Raw genomic sequence first — 25,737 nt, forward strand, 5'->3', positions numbered from 1 at the left:
CACAGGAAAACCGGATCTTCTGGACAGTGTGGATCCAATGGCCTGGCATATCAGAGCCACAAAAATGCGACGCCTTAGTTGACACTGGTGCGCAGTGTACCCTGATACCATCGGGACATGTGGGGGCAGAACCTGTTTCCATTGCTGGGGTGACGGGGGGATCACAGCAATTGGCCCTGTTGGGAGCCGAGGTGAGCCTGACTGGGAAGGAGTGGCAGAAACATCCTATTGTGAGCGGCCCAGAGGCCCTGGGTATTCTGGGCATAGACTTCCTCCAGAACGGCTACTACAAAGAACCAAAGGGACTCAGGTGGGCTTTTGGCATAGCTGCTGTAGAGGCAGAGAACATTAAGCAGTTGAACACCTTGCCTGGACTGTCAAAGCATCCATCTGCAGTAGGACTCTTGAGGGTGGAAGAGCAACAAGTGCTAATTGCCACCTCGACAGTGCACTGCTGGCAGTATCGGACGAATCGAGGTGCCGTGATCCCCATCCACAGAATGATCCGTTAGGTGGAGAGCCAAGGGATGGTCAGCAAAACCCACTCACCCTTCAACAGTCCCATTTGACCTGTGCACAAATCTCAATGGAGATTGGCTGTGGACTATCGTGCCTTGAATGAAGTGAATCTACCGCTGAACGCTGCTGTACCGGACATGCTGGAACTCCAGTACGAGCTGGAGTCCAAGGCAGCAAAGTGGTACGCCACTGTTGACATTGGTAACACGTTTTCCTCCACTCCTCTGGCAGCAGAATGCAGGCCTTAGTTTGCCTTTACGTGGAGGGGCGTGCAGTACACCTGGAACCGACTGCCCCAGGGGTGAAAGCACAGTCCTATCATCTGCCATGGACTGATCCAGACTGCACTGGAAAAGGGTGAAGCTCCAGAGCACCTGCAGTACATCAATAACATCACCTTGTGGGGGAACACAGCAATGGAAGTATTTGAGAAAGGAGAGAGGATCATCCAGATTCTGCTGGAAGCTGGCTTCGCCATCAAGGAGAGCAAAGTCAAGGGACTTGCTCGAGAGATCCAGTTCCTGGGGGTAAAGTGGCAAGACGGATTGTGTCAGATTCCCACTGAGGTCACCAAAAGGATCACTGCGATGTCTCCACCAACCAGCAAGAAGGAAACAGGAGCTTTCCTAGGTGCCATAGGTTTTTGGAGAATGCACATTCCCGAGTACAGCCAGATTGTGAGCCCTCCCTACCTGGTCACCTGCAAGAAGAACGATAATTCCTCTGGGGCCCTGAGCAGCAACAAGCTTTCGCCCAGCTCAAGCAGGAGATTGCTCATGCAGTAGCCCTTGGCCCTGTCAGGACGGGACCAGAGGTGAAGAACATGCTCTACTCTGCAGCTGGGAACAATGGCTTGTCCTGGAGCCTTTGGCAGAAGGTGCCTGGGGAGACTCAAGGCCGACCACTGGGATTCTGCAGCTGAAATTACAGAGGGTCTGAAGCCAAATGCACTCCCACAGAGAAGGAAATCTTGGCTGCCTATGAAGGAGTTCAAGCTGCCTCCGAGGTGATTGCCACAGAAGCACAACTCCTCCTGGCACCCTGACTGACGGCACTGGGGTGGATGTTTAAAGGAAAGGTTCCCACTACCCTCCACGACACCGCTGCCACATGGAGCAAATGGATTACTCTCATCATGCAGCACACCCGGATTGGAAACCTGAATCGCCCTGGGATTTTGGAGATAATTACAAACTGGCTGCTGGTGACAACTTTGGTCTCATTGACGGAGAGCAGCAGGAACAAGTGACAAGGGCTAAAGAAGGTGCACCATGCAACCAACTACCAGCAGAGGAAACTCAATACTCTGTTTTCACTGACGGTTCCTGTGGCATCGTAGGGATGAACTGGAAGTGGAAAGCAGCCGTATGGAGCCCCACACGACACGTAGCACAAGCTACTGAAAGAGAAGGTGGATCAAGTCAACTTGCTGAACTCAAGGCCGTTCAGCTGGCCCTGGACATTGCTGAGAGAGAGAAGTGACCAAAGCTCGACCTTTATATGGATTCTTGGATGGTAGCTTAATGCTCTGTGGGGCTGGCTGAAAAGGTGGAAAAAGGCTAACTGGCAGCATAGAGGAAAACGTGTCTGGGCTACTGATGTGTGGAAAGACATTGCCTCTTGGGTAGAAGAAGTGTCTGTGAAAGTCTGTCATGTAGATGCCCATGTCCCCAAGAGTCGGGCTAATGAGGAACACTGAAACAAGGAGCAGGTAGATCAGGCTGCAATGATAGCGGTGTCAAAGATAGACTTGGATAAGGGGGAGTTGTTCCTAGCATGATGGGCCCATGATGCCTCAGGCCATCAGGGCAGAGATGCCACCTCTAAGTGGGCATGAGACCGAGGGGTGGATTTAACCATGGACAGTATTTCTCAGGTTATCCATGACTGTGAGACGTGTGCTGAGATCAAGCAGGCCAAGTGGGTGAAGCCCCTGTGGTATGGTGGGCAGTGGTCCAAGTACAGGTATGGGGAGGTCTGGCAGATTGACTACATCACACTGCCCCAGACACGCCAAGGCAAGCGCTACGTGCTCACAATGGTAGAAGCCACCACGGGATGGTTGGAGACCTCCCCTGTGCCTCACGCCACTACCCGGAGCACCATCCTGGGCCTTGAAAAGTAAATCCTGTGCAGGCATGGTATCCCTGATAGGATTGAGTCAGACAACGGGACTCATTTGAAGAACAGCCTTATCAACACCTGGGGTAGGGAACATGTCATTGAGTGGGTGCACCATATCCCCTACCATACACCAGCTGCAGGCAAAGTGGAGAGGTACAATGGACTGTTAAAAACCACCTTGAAAGCATTGGGTGGGGGATCTTTCAAAAACTGGGAGCAGCATTTAGCAAAGGCCACCTGGTTAGTTAACACCCGAGGTTCCGCCAATGTAGCAGGTCCTGCCCAGTCTGAGTCCATGTATATAGCAGACGGAGATAAAGTCCCAGTGGCACATATCGGAGGTTTGTTAGGGAAGACAGTGTGGATCAATTCTGCCACGAGTACTGACAAACCCATTGGTGGGATTGTCTTTTCTCAGGGACCAGGTTGTACATGGTGAATAATGCAGAAATATGGAAGAACATGATGTGTGCCTCAGGGAGATCTGATTGTGGGGTGAGACTCATATGCAAATATCACTGTTTGCTGGATGTTACTGCCATTGTCTTTACATTAAACCACACCGACATGAGACAGAAGGAAATATTTAAGTATCTAAGGTTTGAGCAAGAGAGATAGAAGGAAATGTGTAAGTGTTGAAGTTTTGAGCAAGTGAGATGGAAGGATGAGTAAGTGAAAGATGGAAGTTTTTACCTGATGAAGTTTTTACATGACGTTTGGTAGTATGTTGATGATTTGAAGATATGGGGTGGAATGTCCTTGGGTGACGTTATGGTGCTTGCATCCCCAATAGTGTGTTCTGTTTGTACCTGATATTATGTTTTATGTCTTCAGGACTGACTCTGAAAGTGAAGGTTTGTTTTGTCTTATTATCAGCCAGCTCACCTCCCCCATGGTTTGTGAATAGGAGAGGCTAGGTTTCCTTGCTTGCTTGCTGGCTTGCTTGCTTTTGGTTTTCCCTTGCTTTTGCTTTTGCTTATTAATCAGTTGATTTTTTTATTGGGGAGTGTTTTGCTCGTTAAAAAAACAGGGTTTGTTTCCACTTCTCTCCAAGGAAATTCTTTCCAAACCAGGTAGGGGAGGGGCCGTGGGGGGGTTCGCTTTTGGGGTTTCTGGGGGCTCCTCCTGGAGTTTTTCTCCCAAATTTGCCCGAAACTAGGTCACCTTGGCATGTCAAGGGCTGCTTCTCACCTGCCCTGAAGCACTGGGGCTCATGGCTTTCCTTCCTTTGGGAGAGAACTGTCCTTCTCCTCCAGGGACCCAGGGCCAAAACCGGGATTCTTTCTCCATATCTCTTTATATGCAAAGATTGTTCCCAGATGAAATCTGCCAGGAAAGACAGGTCTGGCTGCCTTGGCCACCCAGGGGCCACCTCTCATCTGCCTTTGAGACACTGGGACCATGTACTTTTCTTTCTTATGGGAAAAGAACATCCATCTCAACTAGGCACCCATGGCCAAAACTGGGGATCTGCCTCCAGAATTCCCTGTATCCAATGATAGCTCCCAGACAAAAGCTGCCAGGGGAGACAAGTCCAGCTGGCCTTGGCTTCCTGAGGGCTGGCACTCATGTGCCTCTGAAACACTGGGGCTCTGTGCTTTCCTTCCTAATGAAAAGAACTCTTCTTCCTGTCCAGGTGCCCACGGCCAAAATTGAGATTCCACTTCCAAAATGCCCTGTGTCCAAGGATAGCCCCTAGAGGAAAGGTGCCAGGAGAGACAGGTCTGGCTGGCTTGGCCTAAGGGTGGCCACCTCTCATCTTCTTCCAGAACACTTGCATTTTGTGCTTTTCTTTCCTATAGGAAAAAAACATCCATCCTGACCAGGCGCCCATGGCCAAAACTGGGATTCCACCTCCAAAACTCCGTACATCCAAGGATCGCTCCCCAGTGAAAGCAGCCAGGACTTAAAGGTTTGGCTGCCCTTGGCCTCTAGGGAGCTGCCTCTCACCTGCCTCAAAACACTGGGGCCCAATGCTTTCCTTCCTATGGAAAAGAGCCGTCCTTGTTCTCAAGGTGTCCATGGTCACAATTGAGATTCCTCCTCCCAAATTTCATATATACAAGGATCCCTTCATGACAAAAGCTGCCAGGACAAACAGGTCTGGCTGGCTTGGCCTCCCAGGAGCCACCTCTCTCCTCTTTTGCCTTTGAAACACTTGGGCTCTGTGTTTTCCTTCCTGTGGAAAAGAACTGTCCTTCTTATCTATGCAGAAATGACCAAAATTGGGGTTCCACCGCCCAAATTCCCTATATCCAAGAGTTGCTCCCAGCCAAAATCTGCCAGTACCATCCATTCTGGCTGGCCTTGGCCTCTGGTGGCTGCCCCTGCCACACTGGGGCTCGGTTCTTTCCTTCCCATGGAGATCACTGTGACACGGTGGGGACCTCATGGAAGCAAGGGGATCATTGTGGCACCACTGGAGCCCATGGAACCAAGGGGCCATGGTGACACAGCGGGGCTTCATGGACCCAGAGACCATTATGACTCTGTGGGGCCTGATGGAACCATGGAGGCCATTCTGACCCTTCAGGGCCTCGTGTCACCAAGGGGGCATTGTGACACCTCAGGGCCTCATGGAAGCAAGGGACCATTGGGATACTGTGGGGCCTCATGGAACCGAGGGAACATGGAACAGGTCTGGCTGGCGTGGCCTCCCAGGGGCCACCTGACAGGACTGGCTGATCTTGGAATGCCAAGGGCTGCCTCTCATAAGCTCCTGGAGCACTGGAGCTCCATGCTTTCCTTCCTAAGGCAAAGAACTGTCCCTCTTTTCAGATGTCCATTGCCAAAATTGGTGAGCTCCCTAAAAAATTTCCTCCATGCAAAGGTATCTCTCAGAAAAACCTGCCAGCTCTGGCTGGCCTTGGCCTCCAGTGGTCACCTCTCATCTGCCTCTGAAACAGAGGGGCTCTGTTCCTTCCTTCCTATGGATAAAAAACAGCCTTCTTGCCAAAGACCATGGCAAAAATTAGAATTTGGCCTCCCAAATTGTGTATATCCAAGGATTGTTCCCAGACAAAAGTAGCCAGGACAGACAGGTCAGGCTAGCTCTATGCTCTGGTGATTTTCTTAGACTATGAGCTGAATGTTTTCATTTGAAAACACCCTGGAGAGTGCCCAGAGATCTCCCAAGTTGGGATTTTGAGGCCTTGTGCACATGACCACTACATACAGACAAAGGAGCTCTGTGCTCTGTGCTCTTGTGGTGGTTTTGCATCACGGAAGTGATGTCCTGAGAGAAGCTGCTAGCAGTTTCCTTGGTGTCTGACAAAAAACCAATCAGTAATTAGCTTTGAGAGCTGACAATCTGTTAAACCACTAAGGAAACTGCACACGCCTCTGTGAAGACACAAGTTAAAGATGGAGAAGCCTGGCTGGGTCTCTTTCCCTTCTGGCCAGCAAAGAGGTGACCAGGCCGGCCCAGCCCCCGTCTCAGCCAGGCCAGGCCGGGCGGCTCCTGCCGTGGGGCCGGGCCCCTTCCCAGGGAGCCGCCAGGCCCCATCGGCTGCCGGGCAGGGCAGGGGAGGCCGCGGGGCCGAGGCCGGGCCGGGCCGTGGCTGCGGTTGCTGACATCTGGCCGCTACCGAGCCCTGCCCCGCCGCCAGCCCGGGCCCAGCCAGGATCCGCCGGGCCCCAGGAGCAGCCCCGGGCCGGGCCGGCTCGGCCAAGGTTCTGCCGCCCTTGGGGTTCCCCCGCAACCAGCGGGCAGGGGGAGGAGAAGCCATGGGCCCCGGCCGTGCTGCTGCTGTGCTCTGGCCTGGCTGCTGAGATCCTGGCCCTGCCCCAGCGCGGCCCAGCCTGACACAGCCCCAGCGCAGCCGCTGCAGAAACCTCCATGGTAAAACAGCTCCGGCCGCAAGTACCGAGCCCGGCCGGGGTCACGGAACCATCTGCAGGCCCTGGCTGAGATATTGACTCTTCCAGTGCTTCCATCCTCCCTCGAGTGAGAGAAAAGGACAAAGTGCAGGCACACACAGGAGCAACATGAACACACCGAGGTCAGTGAAGAGGAAGTTGAGTCCCAGATGGGAGGGATGAGGAGATGCCTTGATCTTGGAGCTGAAATCCTCTGGTAACGCTATGGAGAAGGATGTAATTGATACATTAGACTCTCTTTTTCCCTATAAAGCATTGAAAAGAATTGGGAGATGACTTGTTCAGCAAAGGCCTCCATGCTAATGTAAGGAAATGTTGAAGTATCTGTGATCCCATGAGAAGTTTGAACAATGAAAGAGAGCAGAGTGATGAGACCCTATACCCCCAGGGAGAGAAGAAGACCTCTTTTTCCAGAGATGAAGATGATTTCAGAAATAAATGAAGAGAACCTTTGCTCTTTAACAGCTCATCTTTAAACTAATATCCCATAAGCTGGCATGGCCCATAAACACAGCTGTGGGAAAAGATGTGAAAAAATGGGAGGGACTTCACAATTACAGATTTTTCTGAGCAGCTGCAATTCATGGAAATGAAAAGCCATGAGACAACAGTTTTCTTGTGGAGAAGTCTCCATATAATAACAAGAGGAACTTCTCTCCCTGAGTGAAGTGAAGAAAAACTTTTCTAGAGGTGGTAAACAAACAGAGAATTTTAGGTTTTGTCTCTTTATATTGTCAGGTTGTGTGGAGAGGCGAGGTGTTCGGAAAGTTTTGTTCTGATTCTTATATATATAACACTTTCTTTTAGTTACTGTTAATAAACTTTTCTTTATACACTTTTAAAGTTTTGAGCCTATTTTCCCTTTCTCCTAATCTTATCTCAGAGCAGGAAATGAGTAAGTTTATTCCAGTGAGTGCCCTGGTAATTAGCCAACACTGAACCCACCACAAAAATTAATGCATTGGCTGAGAAATCTCAAAATGGTGAACCAAAATCACTACAGAAGCCTTCCAGATGAACTGCATTTGAGCAGAGGGAAATCAAAGCACAGCCATGGTTTGTCAGGATTTGTTTGATCCTCATGTGCTCTGTGGTGCATCTGGAGCTGAGCCCTGGAACCTCAGGGCCTGAGAGGAGATTGCACAAACCTTTCCAGGAGTCAAAGTAAGAAGAAAACCACAAAATGTCTCAAAGCATTAATGGGTGCCACTGAGGTCCATCCCCAACACAGGCTCCTCATGGACTCCTTGGAGGAGAGAACTGGAGGCCAGGATGACACAAAAACCTCTCAGAGACTCAAATTGCACAAAAACCTCTCAGTGTGGAAAGGAAAATCCAAAGTAACTTACAAAAGTTGAGTATCTCAAAGCATTCATGAGCCCCACTGAGTGTCAGTACAAAGCTCTCAAGGGACTAATTAAAACAGATAACTGGGGCCATGATTGCACAAACCTCTCACAGAGTCTGGATCAAAAGGGAAACACCAAGTACCTTAAAAGAACTGAAGTACCTTGAAGCATTAATGAGCCCCACTGAGTGTTGTTCCTGACAAAGCCTCTCCAGGGACTAATTACAGCAGATAATTGGAGGCCATGACTGCACAAAGCTCTCAGAGACTCCAAGGCAAAAGCCAAAGCCAAAGTGCTTTGAAAAACCTGCAGTCCCTGGGAGCATGAAGGAGCCCCCAGGGCCATTCCTGAGCAAGGCTCCCTAGGGACTCCTTCCAGCAGATCCTTGAGGCCACTGGGATGTGGGCTAGGGGGGGATGCTGAGGGCAGGACAAGGGGCTGACAGTGCCCAGCCTGGCTGGGGCTGTGCCAGGAGGCCCCAGTGCCTCAGGACAAGGTGTCTCCTGACAGCCCTTGGTGGCACAGAGCCTGCTGTGCCCCAGGGCACCAAGACATGGCTTCTCTTTGTCCCCACCTGTCATCAGTGCCTCCAGTTCTCTGCTCTGCCAGGGCCTGGGGACACTTTCTCAGTCGTGTCCCTCAGTGGGACCCATTAAAAGTCAAAGAAACTTTGGAGTTGGATTCTGACTTGGAGCTGTGGAGAGGTTTCTGCAGCTCCCTCTCAGGGCCTGATGTTCAGGGCCTGAGCACAAAGCCCCAGAGGGTCATTAAAGTCCTTGTGCTGTGTCTGTGCTGCTGAGCTGGGCTGGGCTCCTGGCCCAGAGGGTGATCCTGGTAACCAAGGAGAGCTTCAAAAGCACATTTCTCTGGATGAACAGCTCTTCTCCCAGCCCAGCAGGGCTGGGGCACTGCCTGCAGCCAGCCCGGGCACAGCACAGAGGCACAGAGAGCTTCCATCAGTCAGGGCTGGGAAGGTGCTGAGAAGTGCCTGGGGCAGAATCCCTGGCAGCCCTTGGCACAGGAACCTCTGGCTGCAGGACAATGCAGCTGCAGCTCCTGGAGTGATCTCCTACAGCCGGATATCCCAATGCCCACAGACCCTGTGAGTACAACTCTGAGTATTTCTGGTGCGGGGGAGGTGAAATGCTCATGAAGCTCTGATATGCTGAGGGCTTCTGATCTGTCATAGAATGTTTCCAAAACAAGGATTTTGATAAAAATTAGGACATTTCCTACGAATTTTTATTCAGTTTCCTACTGCTGGATAATGGCAGGGAGGGAGGAATAGATATTAATGGTTGATTATGAATTTTGACAAGCACCTGAGACATCTGAATTGTTATTTTTAGTGATCAATAGGTTCACAGTAGATCCCTAATGTGCTTGCAGCCACTCTGCCCATGGACAGCAGCAGCATCACCTCTGCTGGAGCCATCAGGATCAGTCTGAGCTGTCCTTTCTCCAAGCTGCAAACAGAACCTGCCCCCAGCCAGTGCCCTGCAAACAGGCAGGGTTCTGTCAGGCCAAGGAGAGTGCACAGAGATTTGGGGTCTGTGAGTGCTGGCAGGGAGAGCTCAGGCAGAGGGAAACACCTGCAGGAGGAAAATCCCCAGGAAGCAGAGAGAAGATCAGGGAAGGAGAGAAAACAAAACCCAGAAATGCTGTGGCAGGGAGAGTTTAGAGATGTCCAGGGGATCCCCTCCAGTGCAGCCCCTCCCTCTGAACAAGCCCCCTCCCTCCTGTCCCCCCAGCCAAGCCTCTGCCCTCAGGGCCGGGGCTCCAAGGCGTGCAGCCCCTCCTGTGCAGGCAGAGCTGCAGCAGAGCCGTGGGGCAGCTCTGCAGCCCCGGGCCCAGTTCCCTCTGCAGAGCACAGGGCTGGGAGCAGCTGCCCAGCACTGGGGGCTCTGGGAGGGGGCACAGCTGGCTCAGGGTGACACAGCTGTCCCCAGTGCCTGGCTCTGGGCAATGCTGTCAGTGCAGCCAGGGAAGGAGCTGCATCTCCCTGCATCCAGTGCCATCAGAAGGATACGTGGAAGATTCCTTGAGATTTCAGTCCAGGCTGGGAGCTTCAATCCAGGGTGCAAACCTATCCCAGAGTATCTCTGAGTTATAAGATTGATGGGGAATGGCAGAGGTGTTCTGACACTGAAAATGCTGTTCACTTGGTGAAATGAGCAAGGTGAGTCCTTGGCTACAAATGTGGAGCTGGGCTGTGCTGGATCCATCTGTCTCAGTAGCACCATAGCGTTTTTAAAAGAAACATGAGAATGTGAACATCCTTCATTTGAAAAAGTGAAAGCCCAGAGAAACTCCAAAGAGAATGAAGTGACAGACCATCTCCCCTCAGTCTTCACTCATAATCTTCCTTTAGGGAACTCTGTTCTACCAGAAGGATGCAGGAATGTTGAGTGTTTCTGATATACAAGAATAGCAGGAGAGACATGGGGGGAGCTTAAAATGAAAACCTCTAAACTCTAAAACACAGAAGAGCGTCCATGTGTGTTACAGAGGAGGGTGTATGGGAAATGGCTTTGGTTTTGCTTACAGGTATCTCCTCTAACTCTTCACTGTCCTTTCTCCATGAACAGGTCCCCATGTGCAGCCACAGCCAATGTCCAACAGCAGCTCCATCAGCCACTTCCTCCTGCTGGCACTGGCAGACACGCGGCAGCTGCAGCTCCTGCACTTCTGCCTCTTCCTGGGCATCTCCCTGGCTGCCCTCCTGGGCAACGGCCTCATCATCAGTGCCGTAGCCTGCGGCCACCACCTGCACACGCCCATGTTCTTCTTCCTGCTCAACCTGGCCCTCAGCGACCTGGGCTCCATCTGCACCACTGTCCCCAAAGCCATGCACAATTCCCTCTGGGACACCAGCAACATCTCCTACACAGGATGTGCTGCTCAGGTCTTTCTGATTTTCTTCTTCCTTGGAACAGAGCTTTCCCTCCTGACCATCATGTGCTACGACCGCTATGTGTCCATCTGCAAACCCCTGCACTACGGGACCCTCCTGGGCAGCAGAGCTTGTGCCCACATGGCAGCAGCTGCCTGGGCCAGTGCCTTTCTCTATTCACTGCTGCACACAGCCAATACATTTTCCCTGCCCCTGTGCCATGGCAATGCCCTGGGCCAGTTCTTCTGTGAAATCCCACAGATCCTCAAGCTCTCCTGCTCACAGTCAAACCTCAGGGAACTTGTGCTCCTTCCTGTTAGTGCCTGTTTAGGACTTGGCTGTTTTGTATTCATTGTTTTCTCCTATGTGCAGATCTTCAGGGCTGTGCTGAGGATCCCCTCTGAGCAGGGACGGCACAAAGCCTTTTCCACCTGCCTCCCTCACCTGGCCGTGCTCTCCCTGTTTGTCAGCACTGGCATATTTTTCTATCTGAAGCCCCCCTCCATCTCCTCCCCATCCCTGGATCTGGCCCTGTCACTTCTGTGCTCAGTGGGGCCTCCAGTCCTGAACCCCCTCATCTACAGCCTGAGGAACCAGGAGCTCAAGGCTGCAGTGAGGAGACTGATGACTGGATGGTTTCAGAAACATTAAACTGCTGGCCAAATTCTGCAAATCACTTGTAATAAAAGTAATCGTTGATGCTTCTTTTTGCTTTCATTTTGGAGGTTCTTTTTTTTTTACTTTTTTAATATTGTCTACAATAAATGAAATCTTTTCTGCCATTTCTCTCTTTGTTTCTCTACACTTTCCATGTGGCCACAGACTGTGTCAATGAGGGGCTGCACCCCTCAGGGCTTTAAAGGAACTCAAGGATGTCCCAGCAGAGTTTTCTGCAGAGATGCCCTTTTGTTGCCTTCTCTGGAGCTGCAGCAGCAATGTCTGTGTGCAGAGCTGGGGCAGATCAGTGCTGGCACAGCAGCTGTGCCCAGCAGCAGCAGCACTTGGTGTTGCCAGTGCTGCTCCCGTGGCCCTGCCCCGCTGCCCTGGTGGCCCTGGTGTTGCTGCAGGGCCTGAGTGCTCTCGGGGCCGGGCACAGTCCTGGGGGTGGCAGTGCCGGGGCTGCAGCAGGGACAGCCCATGGGCACTGCTGGGGCAGCGCTGACGCCTCAGGCCAGGGCCTGGGGGCTCCAGGCTCCTTGCCCAGGCTCTCTCGAGAACATGGCCAGGCCAATGCTCAGCACAGAAAACCCCTGTGAGCAGCCCCAGGCTGGCCGTGGGCAGGCTGGGGGCAAACAGCATGGCTGGTGCTCTGCAAGGGCCCTGGGGGAGACGGGAAGGAGCAGCAGAGCAGGGGCTGATCCATCCCCAGTGCGCTGGACAGCCCAGGGCAGCGACCCAGAGCGTCCTCATGGAGCTGCCAACAACATCCCCCCTCTGCAGCCCTGGCCTCTCCCCCAGCTCACACAGGTGCCGCATCCTGCAGGCACAGCCACGGCAGCGCTGGCTCAGGAGCCCCTGTTTGCACTGCACACAGCAGGCGGGAGCACCCCCATGCTGCTGCTGTGGGACATGAACCTGAGGGAGCACAAATGCCATCAGCCCCTGGGTCCAGGAAGGGCTGGGGGACGCCAGGGAAACCACTCAGCTTTGTCCTGGCCTCTGCAGTCAGCCAGAAAGTTTGTTCCCATCAGCTGGGAGTTTCCTGTCCCACTGCAGACGCTGTTGCTCAGAGCCAGGGCTGCCTGGCAGCCACCCCCAAACTGCCCTGAGCATTTCCTTGGCTTCACCTTTGCTTTCTTTAGTCTTCCCTTGTACATATTTCTTCCCATTGCCCATCCCTGTTCCCTCCCCTGCACACAGCCCATCCCTGTTTGCCCTTTCCTCTCTGGCCCCACTCCCCATTCCAGTTCCTGACTTGGCACCATGGGAGCGGCCCTTGGGGAGCAGGATCATCCCACAAGTGCTGCAGGAATTGTCTGCAGGCTCCTGCAGTGCCTCGTGCTGCTCCCTTGCCAGAGGCAGCCCAGGCCAGGGGGGCACATCTGGGCTGCTGTGTCTGGCTGTGGGGCTGCCTGTTCTGGGCAGTGAGGAGGGGCTGCAGAGGCTCTGCAGGACTGACAGGATGGGCTTTGGGGCTGTGAGGAGAAGCTGAGGGACCTGGGCTGCTGGAGCTTCTGAAGAGGAGGCCCTGGGCTCCTCCTGCAACTGCTCCAAGGGTGGTTTCAGAGAATCCCAGAATCAGCAAGGCTGGAAAAGACCTTGGAGATCATCAGGTCCAACCTGTGCCCTGACACTGCCTTGTGTCCCCTGAGCCTCCTCTTCTCCAGGATAAACAACCCCAGCTCCCTCAGCCGCTCCTCACAGGACTTGTGCTCCAGACCCCTCAGCAGCCTTGTTGCCCTTCTCTGGACACGATCCAGCCCCTCCAGGTCTTTCCTAAATTGGGGGGCCCAGAACTGGACACAGCACTCGAGGTGCTGCCCAACCAGTGCTGAGCACAGGGGAAGAATCACTGCCTTGCTCCTGCTGGCCACACCATTCCTGATCCAGGCCAGGAGCCATTGGCCTTCTTGGCCACCTGGGCACACTGCTGGCTCATGTCCAGCCTGCTGTCCATCAGTCCCTGCAGGTCCCTTTCTGCCTGGCTGCTGTCCAGCCACTCTGTCCCCAGCCTGTAGCTCTGCAGGGGTTGTTGTCTCCAAAGTGCAGGACCTGGCACTTGGACTTGTTAAACCTCACCTCGTTGGATTTGGTTCCTGGATCCAGCCTGTCCAGGTACCTGTGCAGAGCCCTCCTGCCCTCCAGCAGATCAACACTCACAGACAACTTGGTGTCACCACGGTTCCATGAGACCCCAGAGTGTCCCAATGCTGTCCATGATTCCATGAGGCCTCCCAGTGTCACAATGTCCCTCTGGTGTCACAAAGTCCCTTGGATCCTTGGGCCCTGCAGTGTCACAATGGCACCGTGGTGCCCCAGGGCCCTGCAGTGTCCCAATGGATCCTTGGTTCCATGAGGACTGGCAGGGCAGCAATGCTCTCCTTGGTTCCCGCTGTCTCCCAGTCCTCCCACTGTCAGGCTATAGAAGGACACCTGGCCGATGAAGAGGAGTGGGAGTGGGTACCTACTCGAGGAGGTAATAATAATAAAAATCCCTCCCAACCCCCTCTCCCAAGCCAGGTGCCCCTTCAGATTCGGTATGATCCCCTGGATCTGGAGAGTCAGCCAGATGGTTTAGAAGAAAATTATCTGCCCAGTGAGCCTCCCAATTATGATTCATCTGTGAGACAGATCAGCACCTCTAACATCAAAAAGGAAAGAAGGGTAATCGTGGTGGGTGACTCCCTTCTGAGGGGAACAGAGGGCCCCATATGTCGACCAGAGCTACCCTACAGAGAGGTCTGCTGCCTCCCTGGGGCCTGGGTATGGGATATCACTGACACACTGCCTGGGCTGATTCAGCCCTCTGATTATTACCCACTGCTGATACCCCAGGCTGGCAGTGATGAGATTGAAAAGAGGAGTGTCAGGGCAATTAAAAGGGGCTTTAGGGCATTGGGTCAGGTGGTTAATAGGACAGGGGCACAGACAGTCTTTTCCTCAGTCCCTTTGGAGTCTGGGAAAGACGGTGAAAGCAATAGGAGAGCTCACATTATCAAAAAGTGGCTCAAGGGTTGGTGTCATTGTCCAAATTTGGGATTCTTTAATCATGGGGCAACTTTTACAGCACTTGGCCTGCTTGGACCAGGTGGGCTCCATCTTTCTGTCAAGGGCAGAAGAATTTTAGCTCATGAACTGGCAGAACTTGTTGAGAGGGCTTTAAACTAGGTCTGAAGGGGGAGGGAGATGTAGCTGGGTTGTCTGGAAGCAGGCTCGTGGGTGGTAAGCCTGAGCTAGGGGTGAAATCAGCAGCCCAGCTGAGGTGCATGTACACCAATGCACACAGCATGGGTGACAAACAAGAAGAGCTGGAGGCCACGGTGCAGCAGCAGAGCTGTGATGTAATTGCCATCACAGAAACAGGGTGGGACAACTCACATGGCTGGAGCGCTGCACTGGATGGCTGCAAGCTCTTCAGGAGAGACAGGAAAGGGAGAAGAGGTGGAGGGGTGGCCCTTTACATTAGGGAGGCTTTTGACACCATAAGTATTGAAACTTATGAGATGAAGTCGAATGTCTATGGGTAAGAATTAAGGGAAGGCCAACAAGGCTGACATCCTACTGGGAGTCTGTTATCAGCCACCCAGACAGGAAGAAGTGGTGGACAGGTTATTTTTCAAGCAGCCAGAGAATACTTCTTGATCATCAGCCCTTGTTCTTGTAGGTGATTTTAATCTGCTGGACATCTGCTTGGAACTCAATACAGCAGAAAAGAGGCAGTCCAGGAAATTTTTAGGATTTGTGGAGGACAATTTTTTGTTGGAGCTGATGGGTGAGCCCACCAGGGGAAGGACTATGTTAGATCTGTTGTTTGTAAATAGAGCTGGGCTGGTGGAAGATGTGGTGGTTTGAGGTCACTTGGGGCACAGTGATCATGAAATTATAGAATTCTCAATATTTGGTGAAATGAGGAATAACACAAATTAGACTTTTACACTGGACTTCAGAGGGCAGACTTTGGCCTGCTTAGGAGACTTATTCCGAGAGTTCCTTGGGAAGCAGTCCTTGAAAACAAAGGAGATCAGGAAAGGTGGGAAGCTTCAAAACAGAGATCTCGAGGGCACAGGAACAGACTGTCCCTGTGTGCTGAAAGACGAGTTGACAAGGCAAATGTCCAGTCTGGATGGGAAAGGAGTTTTTGAAGGAACTTAGGAATATAAGGAGGATGTATCATCTTTGGAAGGAAGGTCAGGTCTCTCAGGAAGTATTTAAGGGGCTTGCTGGGGCATAAAGAGACGAAATTAGGGAAGCCAAAGCTCAGTTTGAACTTAAAATGGCAGGTTTTGTAAAGGATAATAAAAAATATTTTTACAAATACATCAGTGGTAAAAGGAAGGGTAAGACCAACCATTGTTCTTTATTGGATGTGGAAGGGAATTTAGTAGCTGCAGATGAGGAGAAGGCAGAGGTGCTTAATGCCATCTTTGCCTCAGTTTTTAGTGAGAAGACAATTTGCCTTTAGGACAACTGTCCTCCTGGGCTGGTTGATGGTGTCAGGGAGCAGAGTGGTGCACCCATTATCCAAGAGGAGGCCATTAGAGAACTGCTGAGCTGCTTGGAATTTCATAAATCCATGGGACCAGATGGGATCCACCCCAGGGTGATGAGGGAGCTGTCAGATGAGCTTGTCAAGCTGCTCTCCACCATTTGCCAGCAGTCCTGGCCCACTGGTGAGGTCCCAGATGACTGGAAGCTGCCCAGTGTGACACCCATTCACAGCAAGGGTGGGAAGGAGGATCCTGATAATTCCAGGCCAGTCAGCCTGAGCTCAGTACCCGGTAAGGTCATGGAACAGTTCACACTGAGTGTCATCACACAGCACTTCCAGGATGGCCAGGGTGTCAGACCCAGCCAGCAGGGGTTTAGGAGGGCTAGGTCGTGTTTGACCAACCTGGTCTCCTTCTATGACCAGGTGACCCTCCTGGTGGATGCAGGAAAGGCTGTGGATGTGTCTATTTGGACTCCAGCAAGGCCTTTGGCACTGTCTCCCACAGCACACTCCTGGAAAAGCTGCAGCCCACGGCTGGGCCAGGAGCACTCTGTGCTGGGTTCAGAACTGGCTGGATGGCCGGCCCTGAGAGTGGTGGTGAGCGGTGCTGCATCCAGCTGGGGACAGTCACCAGTGCTGTCCCTCAGGGCTCTGTGCTGGGCCAGCTCTGTTCAATGTTTTTATTGACCACATGGATGAGGGGATTGAGCTTTTCATTAGTAAATCTGCAGATGACACTAAGCTGGAAGCTTAGTTACCTACTCCTACCATCTGTTGGAAGGCAGGAGGGCTCTGCAGGGACACCTGGAATGGTTGGATGGATGGGCAGAGGCCAAAAGGATGAAGTTTAATCAGTCCAAGTGCCCAGTCCTGCATTTTGGCCACAATAACCCCCTGCAATGTTATAGGCTTGTGGCGGCGTTGCTGGACAGTGCCCAGGCTGAAAGGGACCTGGGGGCACTGGCCAACAGCCAGCTGGACATGGTCTGACAGTGTACCCAGGTGGCCAAGAAGGCCAATGGCTGCAGGCCTGGATCAGGAATGGTGTGGCCAGCAGGAGCAGGGAGGTCATTCTTCCTCTGTACTTGGCACTGGTGTGCTTGGCATTCTTCCCCTGTACTGGCAACGTACCTCGAGTGCTGTGTCCAGTTCTCGGCTCCCCAGTTTAAGAGGGACATGGACGGGCTGGATCGTGTCCAGAGAAGGGCAACAAGGCTGGTGAGGGGTCTGGAGCACAAGTCCTGTGAGGAATGACTGAGGGAGCTGGAGTTGTTTATCCTGGAGAAGACTCAGAGGTGACCTTATCACTCTCTACGCTCCCTGAAAGGTGGTTGCAGTCAGGTGGGGGTCGGTCTCTTTCTCCTCACAGCAACTGACAGGGCCAGAGGACAGTGTCTTAAGCTGCACCAAGGGAAATTTAGGTTGGATATTAGGGAAAAAGTTTTTTATGGAAAGGGTGATAAATTCCTGGAATTGTCAGTCCAGGGAGGTGGTGGAGTCACCATCATGGGATGTGTTTAAAAAAAGACTGGATGTGGCACTCAGTGCCATGGTTTAGCTGAGGTGGTGTTAGGGCATGGGCTGGACTTGATGACCTTAAAGGTCTCTTCCAACCCAGAAATTCTGTGATTCTGTGATTGTGTGACATCACAGACCAGGTTGTGACATCATACAGTTGGCTGTGACATCACTGGTTTATTATGTGACATCACAGAGCAGGCTGTGACATCACAGCATGCCTGTATGACATCACAGAGCAGAGCAAGCTGTGAGATCAAAGAGTGTGCTGTGACATTATAGGGTGGCTGTGTTCCATCACTGAAGGTGTTGTGACATCACAGGGTGGGTCTGTGAGCCCACAGATGTGCTGTGTGACATGTTAAGTGAGTTCTGCCATCACAGAGCAGGCTGTGACATCACAGAGCAGGCTGTGTCATCACAGAGGAGGTTGTGATGTCACAAAGTCGGCTGTGACATTACAGGCTGGCAGTGTGACATCACAGAACGGGCTGTGAGGTCACAGAGAAGACTCTGCCATCATAGAAAAGGGCTCTGTGACATCACAGAGCAGCTGTGTGATGCCACAGAGAAGGCTGAGACAATACAGAGTGGGTTGTGACATCACAGAGCTGACTGAGAAATCACAGAGCAGGCTGCAACATCACAGCGAGGCTGCATAACATCACAAAGGTGGCTGTGACATCATAGAGCAGGCTGTGACATCACAGGGCACCTGCATGAAATCACAGGTGGCCTGTTACATCTCAGAGTGGGCTGTGTGACATCACAGGGGCTGTGTGACATGACAGGGGCTGTGTGAGGTCACTGGGGAGGTCACTCCACCCCTGCCCCCCCTCCCAGTTCCCCCAGAGAAGTCCAATGCTGCTCGTGCACAGCGGGGTCCCCTGTCCCCCCGGGTCCCCCCGCCCCTGGCGCCGCAGCCTCCCCCAGAGGATGTTCCACGAGATCGACCCCAGAGCCTGACACGGGGACGGGGGCTGGGGCCGTGGGGGGTGGGACAGGGGGACAGGGACCCCCCGGCAGCGTCCCTGTGTCCCCCAGGGCCAGAGCCTGGGCCAGGGCTCCTTCACCCTATTACCAACGAGGGCTTGAGAGCGCTGAAAAAATCCCCAGCAAGGGATCAGCAAAAACCAGATTTAATATTAAGTGACAGCACCACAAAGTTCCTTGGCAAGAGTCACTCTGCTCCTGGAGCCGTTGTGATGGTTGGTCACCACGGAAACCTGCCCGGGCCCCTTGCTCAGGGCTGGTGTCACTGCCCAGAGCCAGAGGGGATCCCTTGCTGGGGGCTTGTGCCACGGCCACCTGCCCTGTGCCGCGCTGGCCGGTCAGGCGCCGCGGAACCAGCAGCAAACGCCAGGGCCAGGGCCAAAGGCCAGGTCAGCCCGACAGAAAGGGGCAGTGCTGGGCACTGTTTCCATGGCAGCCCTCACTGGGGGTGACACCTGGGTCACCTGTCCTGGCAGTTGCCATGGAAACCCGGCTCATTGGAAATACAAGGGTGGACAAAGGTTTTAGTAGGGCCTGGCACAATGGGACAAAGGGGGGTGGTTTTAAACTAAAGGAAGGGAGGCTCAGATAAGGACAGATAAGGAGGAAATGTTTGATGATGAGTGTGGTGATACACCAGGACAGGTTCCCAGGGAGGTGGTCAGTGCCCCGTCCCTGGAAACATTCAAGTCCAGCTGGGACAGGGCTCTGAACAACCTGATCTGGTGAAAGATGTCCCTGCTCATGGCGGGGTTTGGATGAGATGAGCACTGCATAGCTCTTCCCATCCAAACCATTCCAGGACTGCATGGGCAGAAGGGGCTGCTCAGTGCACTCCATCCACTGCTTCGACTCCTCATGGTCTCTGCTGGACCCCACATCCCACAGCCAAACCCAGCCCCTCCTCTGCCTTTCCTCCCCCTGCCCCAGGGGCTGGCACAGCCAGGGGGGCACAGGTGACCTTTGGGCTTTGCAGGGCTCAGGCACAAGGGCCGTGGCAGAGTCAGGGCTGAGGTCACACTCTGTGGGCTGGGGCAGAGCCCAGCCAGAAATGAGCCCTGAGGCAGCAGCTCTGCAGTGCTGGCCACCAGGCCGGCTTGCCAAGGGAGGCTTCTGGCCATGCCCTGCAAGCAGCTGCTGCTGCCAAGGCGCCTTTGGTGCCTCAGGCTCTCCCTGGCACAGCTCCCAGCACGGCATTCTGCCCTTGTGCCCGAGGCCTTCCCTGTGCTGGGGCTGGCCTGGGGCTTTTCCTGCAGCAGGACCTGCCCTGCTCCTGGCACAGGAAAGGCAGTTCCTGCTGGAGCAGGAGGCTCTGCCTGCAATGGGCTCAAACCACTCCCGCAAGGCCCTGTTTGCAAAGCCCCAGTGGGAAATGAAGGAGGGGCGTCACGCTGCTGTTGGGGTGAATAATGCTGAAACCAGCCTGACTCCTCCATCCCAAAGTTCCACATCCTCAGAGGGAGCTGAAGCTGTGGCAGGGCTGGAAAAATCCCCAGAGAAAGGAACAACCAAGTGACACCACTGAGAGCTCCTGCAGAGCTGCTGAGCTGGCCCAGCCTGGGCACATCTGACTGACAGGGCAGCACTTCAGACTAGAAAAGCCCCATCCAAATTTTAATGGCAGCGTCTCCTGGCATTTCCCTTCTTGGGGGCTGTGGAGATTCCTCCCTGCAGTGGGGACACCCCTGAAGGTCACTGCTCCAGGCTGAGCCAGAGATTTGCCCATGGTGGTTGGTCGGGGGGAGTGACATCAATCTCTGCTTAAGAACTGGTGTTTGTTTAATACAATTGCTTCAAAATTGCTTCCTGCTTCAGCCTGAGTGTCCCTGCAAGAACAGGGTATCTTTCAGGCAGTACCAGAAGCTCAGGGATCTCATTTCATGAGGAATCTGGGATGCAAATGGCCGTGTAAGAAGGACAAAAGCAGAAGCAATGGACTAGAAATAATTAGAACAAATTACCCTTCTGCCAGACAAAGTCCACCAAGTCATTCCCTGCATTTCTCCTTTTCAAATTCCTTCCATCACCTACTCTCAGAGGTCCAGCCTGTTCTGATGCTTATCATGAACTGACTGTGCTCTTGATTTATACCAGCACTGGAGATGTAGAATCACCCAACCTGAACACAGAAACAAACTCCCTCTGTCCCATTTTCATGTTCTAGATCACTTTCCAGGTGTCCATGGAGATGTAGGAATGATTATCACACAACTCTCCATTTCTGGCTGTGGGCTCTGGAGATTCCTTCTCTGCATTCAGTCAGGCTTGTATTCCCTAACAAGTCCTGGTTCCACCTCCTGTTTCCCAAGGCTGGAACAGTCACAATGAAAGCCTCACCAATGGCACAACTCCCCAGCTCTCCAGGAAGAGAAAGGACAAGCTGTCAAGTTCTCCAAACCTTGGTCCTGCTTGGCTGCAAGACTCCTGCTGCACACACGGTGTGGAAAGCCAAGAGAAGCTGCAGGTGGTGGCACATCTTGTGACAGGAGCTCAACCTGGTTCTCCAGGAAAGGCTCTTGAGAAGAGCAAACAGGACTGTGGAGAAGATTCCTGGAAAACTGAAACAGCTTTCCAGAAGTGAAATGAAAATTGAAAGAAACAGTCCAAGATGTTTTCCTCTATTTATTTCTCTGCTCCCTTTTTCCATCTTGCACTACTTCTCCATCCCATTAATTCCAAATGCATCTCACCTCTAAGATCAGTGACTTAGCGAGTTCTAGACACTCTAAAGTACCATGAGCCACGCAGTTTGCCTTCCAGTATTCACTGGAAAGCAACGCTGGAGCCATAAGTGCAGGACCAGGACCAGGGAATCCTCCAGCCAGGGAATGTGCCCCGATAGGGTTTGATCCTCAGCAGGGACCTCTGAGATACTTCTGACCTCGTGCAGGAGTCCAGAGTCTGGATCTGGGCTGAACAGGGCAAAATTCCCGTGTTTGGACAGGCTCACGGGCTGCCCCCGGGGAGCGGGGGGCTGGGCGCAGGGGTGAGCGGGCAACGGAAAAACGGACACGGGGACAAACGGCCCCGGAGCTTCAGTTGCAGCGGCGGCAGCAGCAGCGGCGGCAGCAGCAGTGAAAGAAGCGACTTTATTTACTTTCTATTGCTTCTCCTCTCCCTCTCCCGCTGTCCCACACCCTCTCCCGCCCTCTCTTTCCCTGTGCCCCCTCCTCTTCCAGTCTCCCTCTCCCCTGCCGGGCTGGGCCATGCCCCCGGCCCCGGGCGGGGCTGCCCCGCCCCCGTCCCAGCCCCCGTTCCCGTCCCCGTCCCCTCCCCCGGCCGTCCCGCCGGGGTCTCGCCTCCGCCCGGCTCTGGCCGTGCTGGCGGTGGCGCTGCTAGGCGGGCATCAGTGCCTGGGGCTGGGCCGGCATCGCCTCGCTCTGGCTCCGCCTGGCCCGAGCCCGGCCCCGGCCCCGACGTGGGCTCCAGTCCCAGCCCCGGCCCCGGCTCCTCCCGGGCCCCGCGGAGGACACACGCGGCGCGGCCGCTGCCGCCGCCTCCGCTGCGGCTTCCCCGGCCCGAGCTCCGCCGCTCGGCAGCGCGGCCGCCGCCCCCGAGCCGCCGCTGTCCCGTTGCCGGGAGCGAACGCCTGGGGAGGGCCGGCCCGGGGCGGTCGGGGGGCGCTCGGGGGCCGCTCCTGGCCCCGGGCCGAGCGCTGACAGCCGCGTCCCGCCCGCAGGGAAAGCGCAGCAGGGCCTGCAGGAGCGGTACCGGCTGGGTTCGCTGCTGGGCAGCGGCGGCTTCGGCAGCGTCTTCGCGGCCACGCGGCTCTCGGACGGCGCCCCGGTGAGCGGCGGGGCCGGCGGCGGGCGGAGGAGGAGGAGGAGGAGGAGGAGGAGGAGGGGAGGGTGAAGAGGAGGGGAAGAAGGAGGAGGAGGAGGATGGGGCTGGGTCTGCGGCTGGGGCTGGGGCTGGGGCTGCGCAGGGCGGGCGGCAAACTAAGCCCGCTGCTGCTCTTGGCTTGCAGGTGGCCATCAAAAGGGTGCCAAGGAACCGCGCCCGGCACTGGGGCGAGCTGGTGAGTGAGCGGGGCCAGCGGCAGAAGCCGGGCCGTGCCGGCGGGGATGAGCCGAGGCCCGGCAGGGTGGGAGCCACCAGGACGCCTCGAGGGAGAGCGGGCGTGGGGCCAGCGCAGGGCGCAGAGCACCCCGTGCTGGGTGAGGGGCTCCCGACCCCTAGCACGGCATCAGCCCCACTGACGGAATTGCGTTCCTCCCGCAGCCCGACGGCACCAGCGCACCCCTGGAGATCGTGCTGCTGGCCAAGGTGTCCACTGGCTTCCCCGGTGTCATCCAGCTGCTGGAGTGGCTTGAGCTCCCCAACGACATCTTGATGGTGCTGGAGCGCCCAAAGCGGTCTCAGGACCTGCACCATTTCATTCGGGCACGGGGGTTCCTGTCCGAGGAGGTGGCGCGGGGTCTGTTCCGCCGGGTGCTGGAGGCCGTGCAGCACTGCACCAGCTGTGGAGTCCTGCACAGGGACATCAAACCAGGGAACATCCTGGTGGACCTGGCCACCGGGCAGGCCAAATTGATCGACTTTGGCTGTGGCACCTACCTGCAAGACACAGCCTACACTCGCTTTGCAGGTGAGCCCACGCAGGGGTGTGCTCTCGGTCCTGGCATCTCATGGCCCAACATCTCACAGCCCAAGCTGGCTGTGGCAGCAGGGATTCTCCCTTTTGCTGCCCTTCATGGCACTGAGATTTCAGCTGAGTTGCATTTGAGCAGGGCTGGGTGGGGAGCCAGCTTCCAGCCCTGCTGGCAGCCTTTGCCCACCACTCTGGGCAGGACTGAGGCTGGGGCTGGGGCAGCCAGCCCAACAAAAACACGGGTGGGTGGGGGTAGCAGAGAGGGGGGCCGTAAGCTGTGTCCCAGCCGGTTTGGTGTGCAGGTGACAAAGGGCTTGGACTGCTCCACTCACCTGGTTTGTTTTGGATTCATGATGTTTTTTGGGCAGTGCAGGCAGGGAGGATGAAGGCATGGTTTTCCCAAGCACTGGGTGGGTTTTTCCTCCTCATGGTCGGGCCTTGCCAGGACTTCTGCTGCCCTCTTCCAACCCCAGTGGCTTCTTTTCCAACCCCGAGTCTGTACACAAGTCCCAGGTGCTGGCGAGAGGGCATTGGGTCACCCCGTGTGCCACTGGGGCAGCCCCCACACGCCCAGGGATGCTGGGGCCAGGCTCTGGGAGCAGCAGCATCCCCCTGATGAATCCCATCTGTATTCCATAGGAACACGATCATACAGCCCCCCAGAATGGACCCAGTTTGGCTGGTACTACGGCAAGCCAGCTACCATCTGGTCCCTGGGCATCCTGCTGCACCAGATGGTCTGCGGGGAGCACCCTTTCAGGAGGAACCAGAACATCAGCTGGGACCATCAGCTCTCGCTGCCACGACGGCTCTCTCAAGGTGGATCCTCATCTCTGGCCACGGGGGCAATGGCAGTGCTGGGAGACAGCAGCAGCTCGTGAGCATCCCGCCCTGGCAGCTGCTGAGGAGGTGGCACATGTCCCGCTCTCCTGCTCTCCTCCAAAACAGGGAATTGATGGGGAAGTTTAGGCCCAGCTCTGAGCACATCCAGCATGGCCTGGGCACGGGAATAGTGGGGCAAAGCCAACAGGAGCCTTCTCCAGCTGACCGGCAGGTTCTGGTTTCTCTGCCCAGAGTGCCAAGATGTGATCAGGCGGAGTTTATCCATGCTGCACTCGGACAGGCCCTCGTTAGAAGAGCTGTTATGTGATCCCTGGCTGCAGGATATTGATCGGCCCTAGAAGAAGGGAGAGAGCCACAGGCACACTTTGATGCAAGGCCCTGGTAAGTTACAGCTCCACACATGCCTTGGCAATCAGAAGCAAAGGAACCCAGACATTTTGTCCTGCCTGGGTCACTGCCCAGGGGTCATCAGATGGGGACATGCAGCCCTTGTGCTGGAGCTGAGCTGCTCTGCCCAGCACTGGTGGCTGCCATCTGAGCTGGTTTTTCTTGTCCTGGTTCCCTGACAGCTCTGGGCCCTGGGCAGAACCCTGACAGCCTGGGCTCACCCCCAGGGAAGGAGAAGGAGCCCCTGGAGAAGCTGTACCAGGTGGGGCTGCTGCTGCTGGGGACAGCGAGGACGACATCAAGGATGACAACCTCTTCCTCCACCTGGCCACCGGCAGCTGAGGATGATGGACTTCGATTCTGGCACCTTCTCCAAAGCCAGGCTCCACTGGAAATTTGCAGGTGAGTCCACACGCAGGGGGATGCTTCCAGATTTGGGCATTGCACAGCCTGGCCAGGAACCAAAGGTTCCCCCTTTGCTGGGGTGGATGCAGCTGATCCTTCAGTCGGCTGCCAGGCTGCTCTTGGCAGGGCTGGGGGGATGGGCTGGGGTGGTGATGAAATGGGAGTGGGCTCCTGGCCCTGCCAACAGCCCCAGCACCCACCCTGCCCAGGGCTGGGGCTGGGGCAGCCAGCCCGACACAAACAAACCCCCATGGTGGGAGCAGAGGTGGGACTCCAGAACCTGTGCAGGGGCTGCTTTGCTTTACAGACAAGGAAGGGCTTGGGCTGCTCCACTGCCCCTGTTTGCTTTGGGATCACCGTTATTTTGGGGGGCAGTGCAGGGGGGAAGGGAGAGAGCCTGGGCTTCCCTCACCTGTGGGTGGGTTTTTCCCTAGCATGCAGGGGTTGGGCCTTCCTCAAGTCCCTGACAGTAATATGATTTTTGACCTTTTTTCTTATTCCCCTTTTTGTATGTAATCTATTTTCAATAATTTGTTGTGTGTTTTTCTAGAGGAAGCGTTCTAGCTGGGTCCAGTCTGGATGGGGAAGTGCTTGGGAGCAGCTGTGGCGTGGATGGGCCGTGCCCTTGGAGAAGGATGAGGACATGGTTTGGGACCAGCTTTTCTTCCAGCAGGGGATGGCATCAGGTGGGTCCCGTCTGCTTGGCATGGTGGGATCAGAGCTTTGGGGAGATGGCAGCGAGCACAGGAGCATCCTGCTCTGGGCAGCTGCTGAGGGCTGGATGTGCCGTGGCCGGCTGCAGGCTGGGCACATGTCCTGCCCTCCTGCTCTGCTCCCAAAGGCAGCAGGGATGGGCAGCTCTGGGCACAGCTCTGGGCACGGCCAGCATGGCCTGGGCACCGCAGGCGGCTGGGACAAGGGGACAGGAGCCTTCAGCTGATGGGCGCTTTCTGGTTTCTTTCCTTGCAGCCGGGCTCTGCGGGTGCTGAGGCTGCTCTGGGCTCTGCCAGGGCTCTGCTGGAGCTCAGCACCGGGCCGCAATCAGCCAAAGAAGAAATGGGGTGACCTGCAGCACAGACCTGCTGGA

At 55.0% G+C, this 25,737-nt stretch overlaps 1 protein-coding gene across 1 annotated transcript; it reads left to right on the plus strand.

Moving 5' to 3' along the window:
• The first annotated feature begins 656 nt into the window (after nucleotides 1–656).
• On the plus strand, nucleotides 657–24,230 carry LOC137467951 (serine/threonine-protein kinase pim-1-like). Its single transcript, XM_068179352.1, has 5 exons — nucleotides 657–720; nucleotides 934–1,046; nucleotides 22,646–23,012; nucleotides 23,655–23,834; nucleotides 24,090–24,230. Exons 1-5 carry the CDS (start codon nucleotides 657–659, stop codon nucleotides 24,194–24,196), a joined length of 831 nt encoding a protein of 276 aa, XP_068035453.1. The 3' UTR covers nucleotides 24,197–24,230.
• Nucleotides 24,231–25,737: the final 1,507 nt, after the last annotated feature.

This window comes from Anomalospiza imberbis, unplaced genomic scaffold (genome assembly GCF_031753505.1).
Source record: "Anomalospiza imberbis isolate Cuckoo-Finch-1a 21T00152 unplaced genomic scaffold, ASM3175350v1 scaffold_90, whole genome shotgun sequence".
Lineage (NCBI taxonomy): Eukaryota > Metazoa > Chordata > Aves > Passeriformes > Viduidae > Anomalospiza > Anomalospiza imberbis.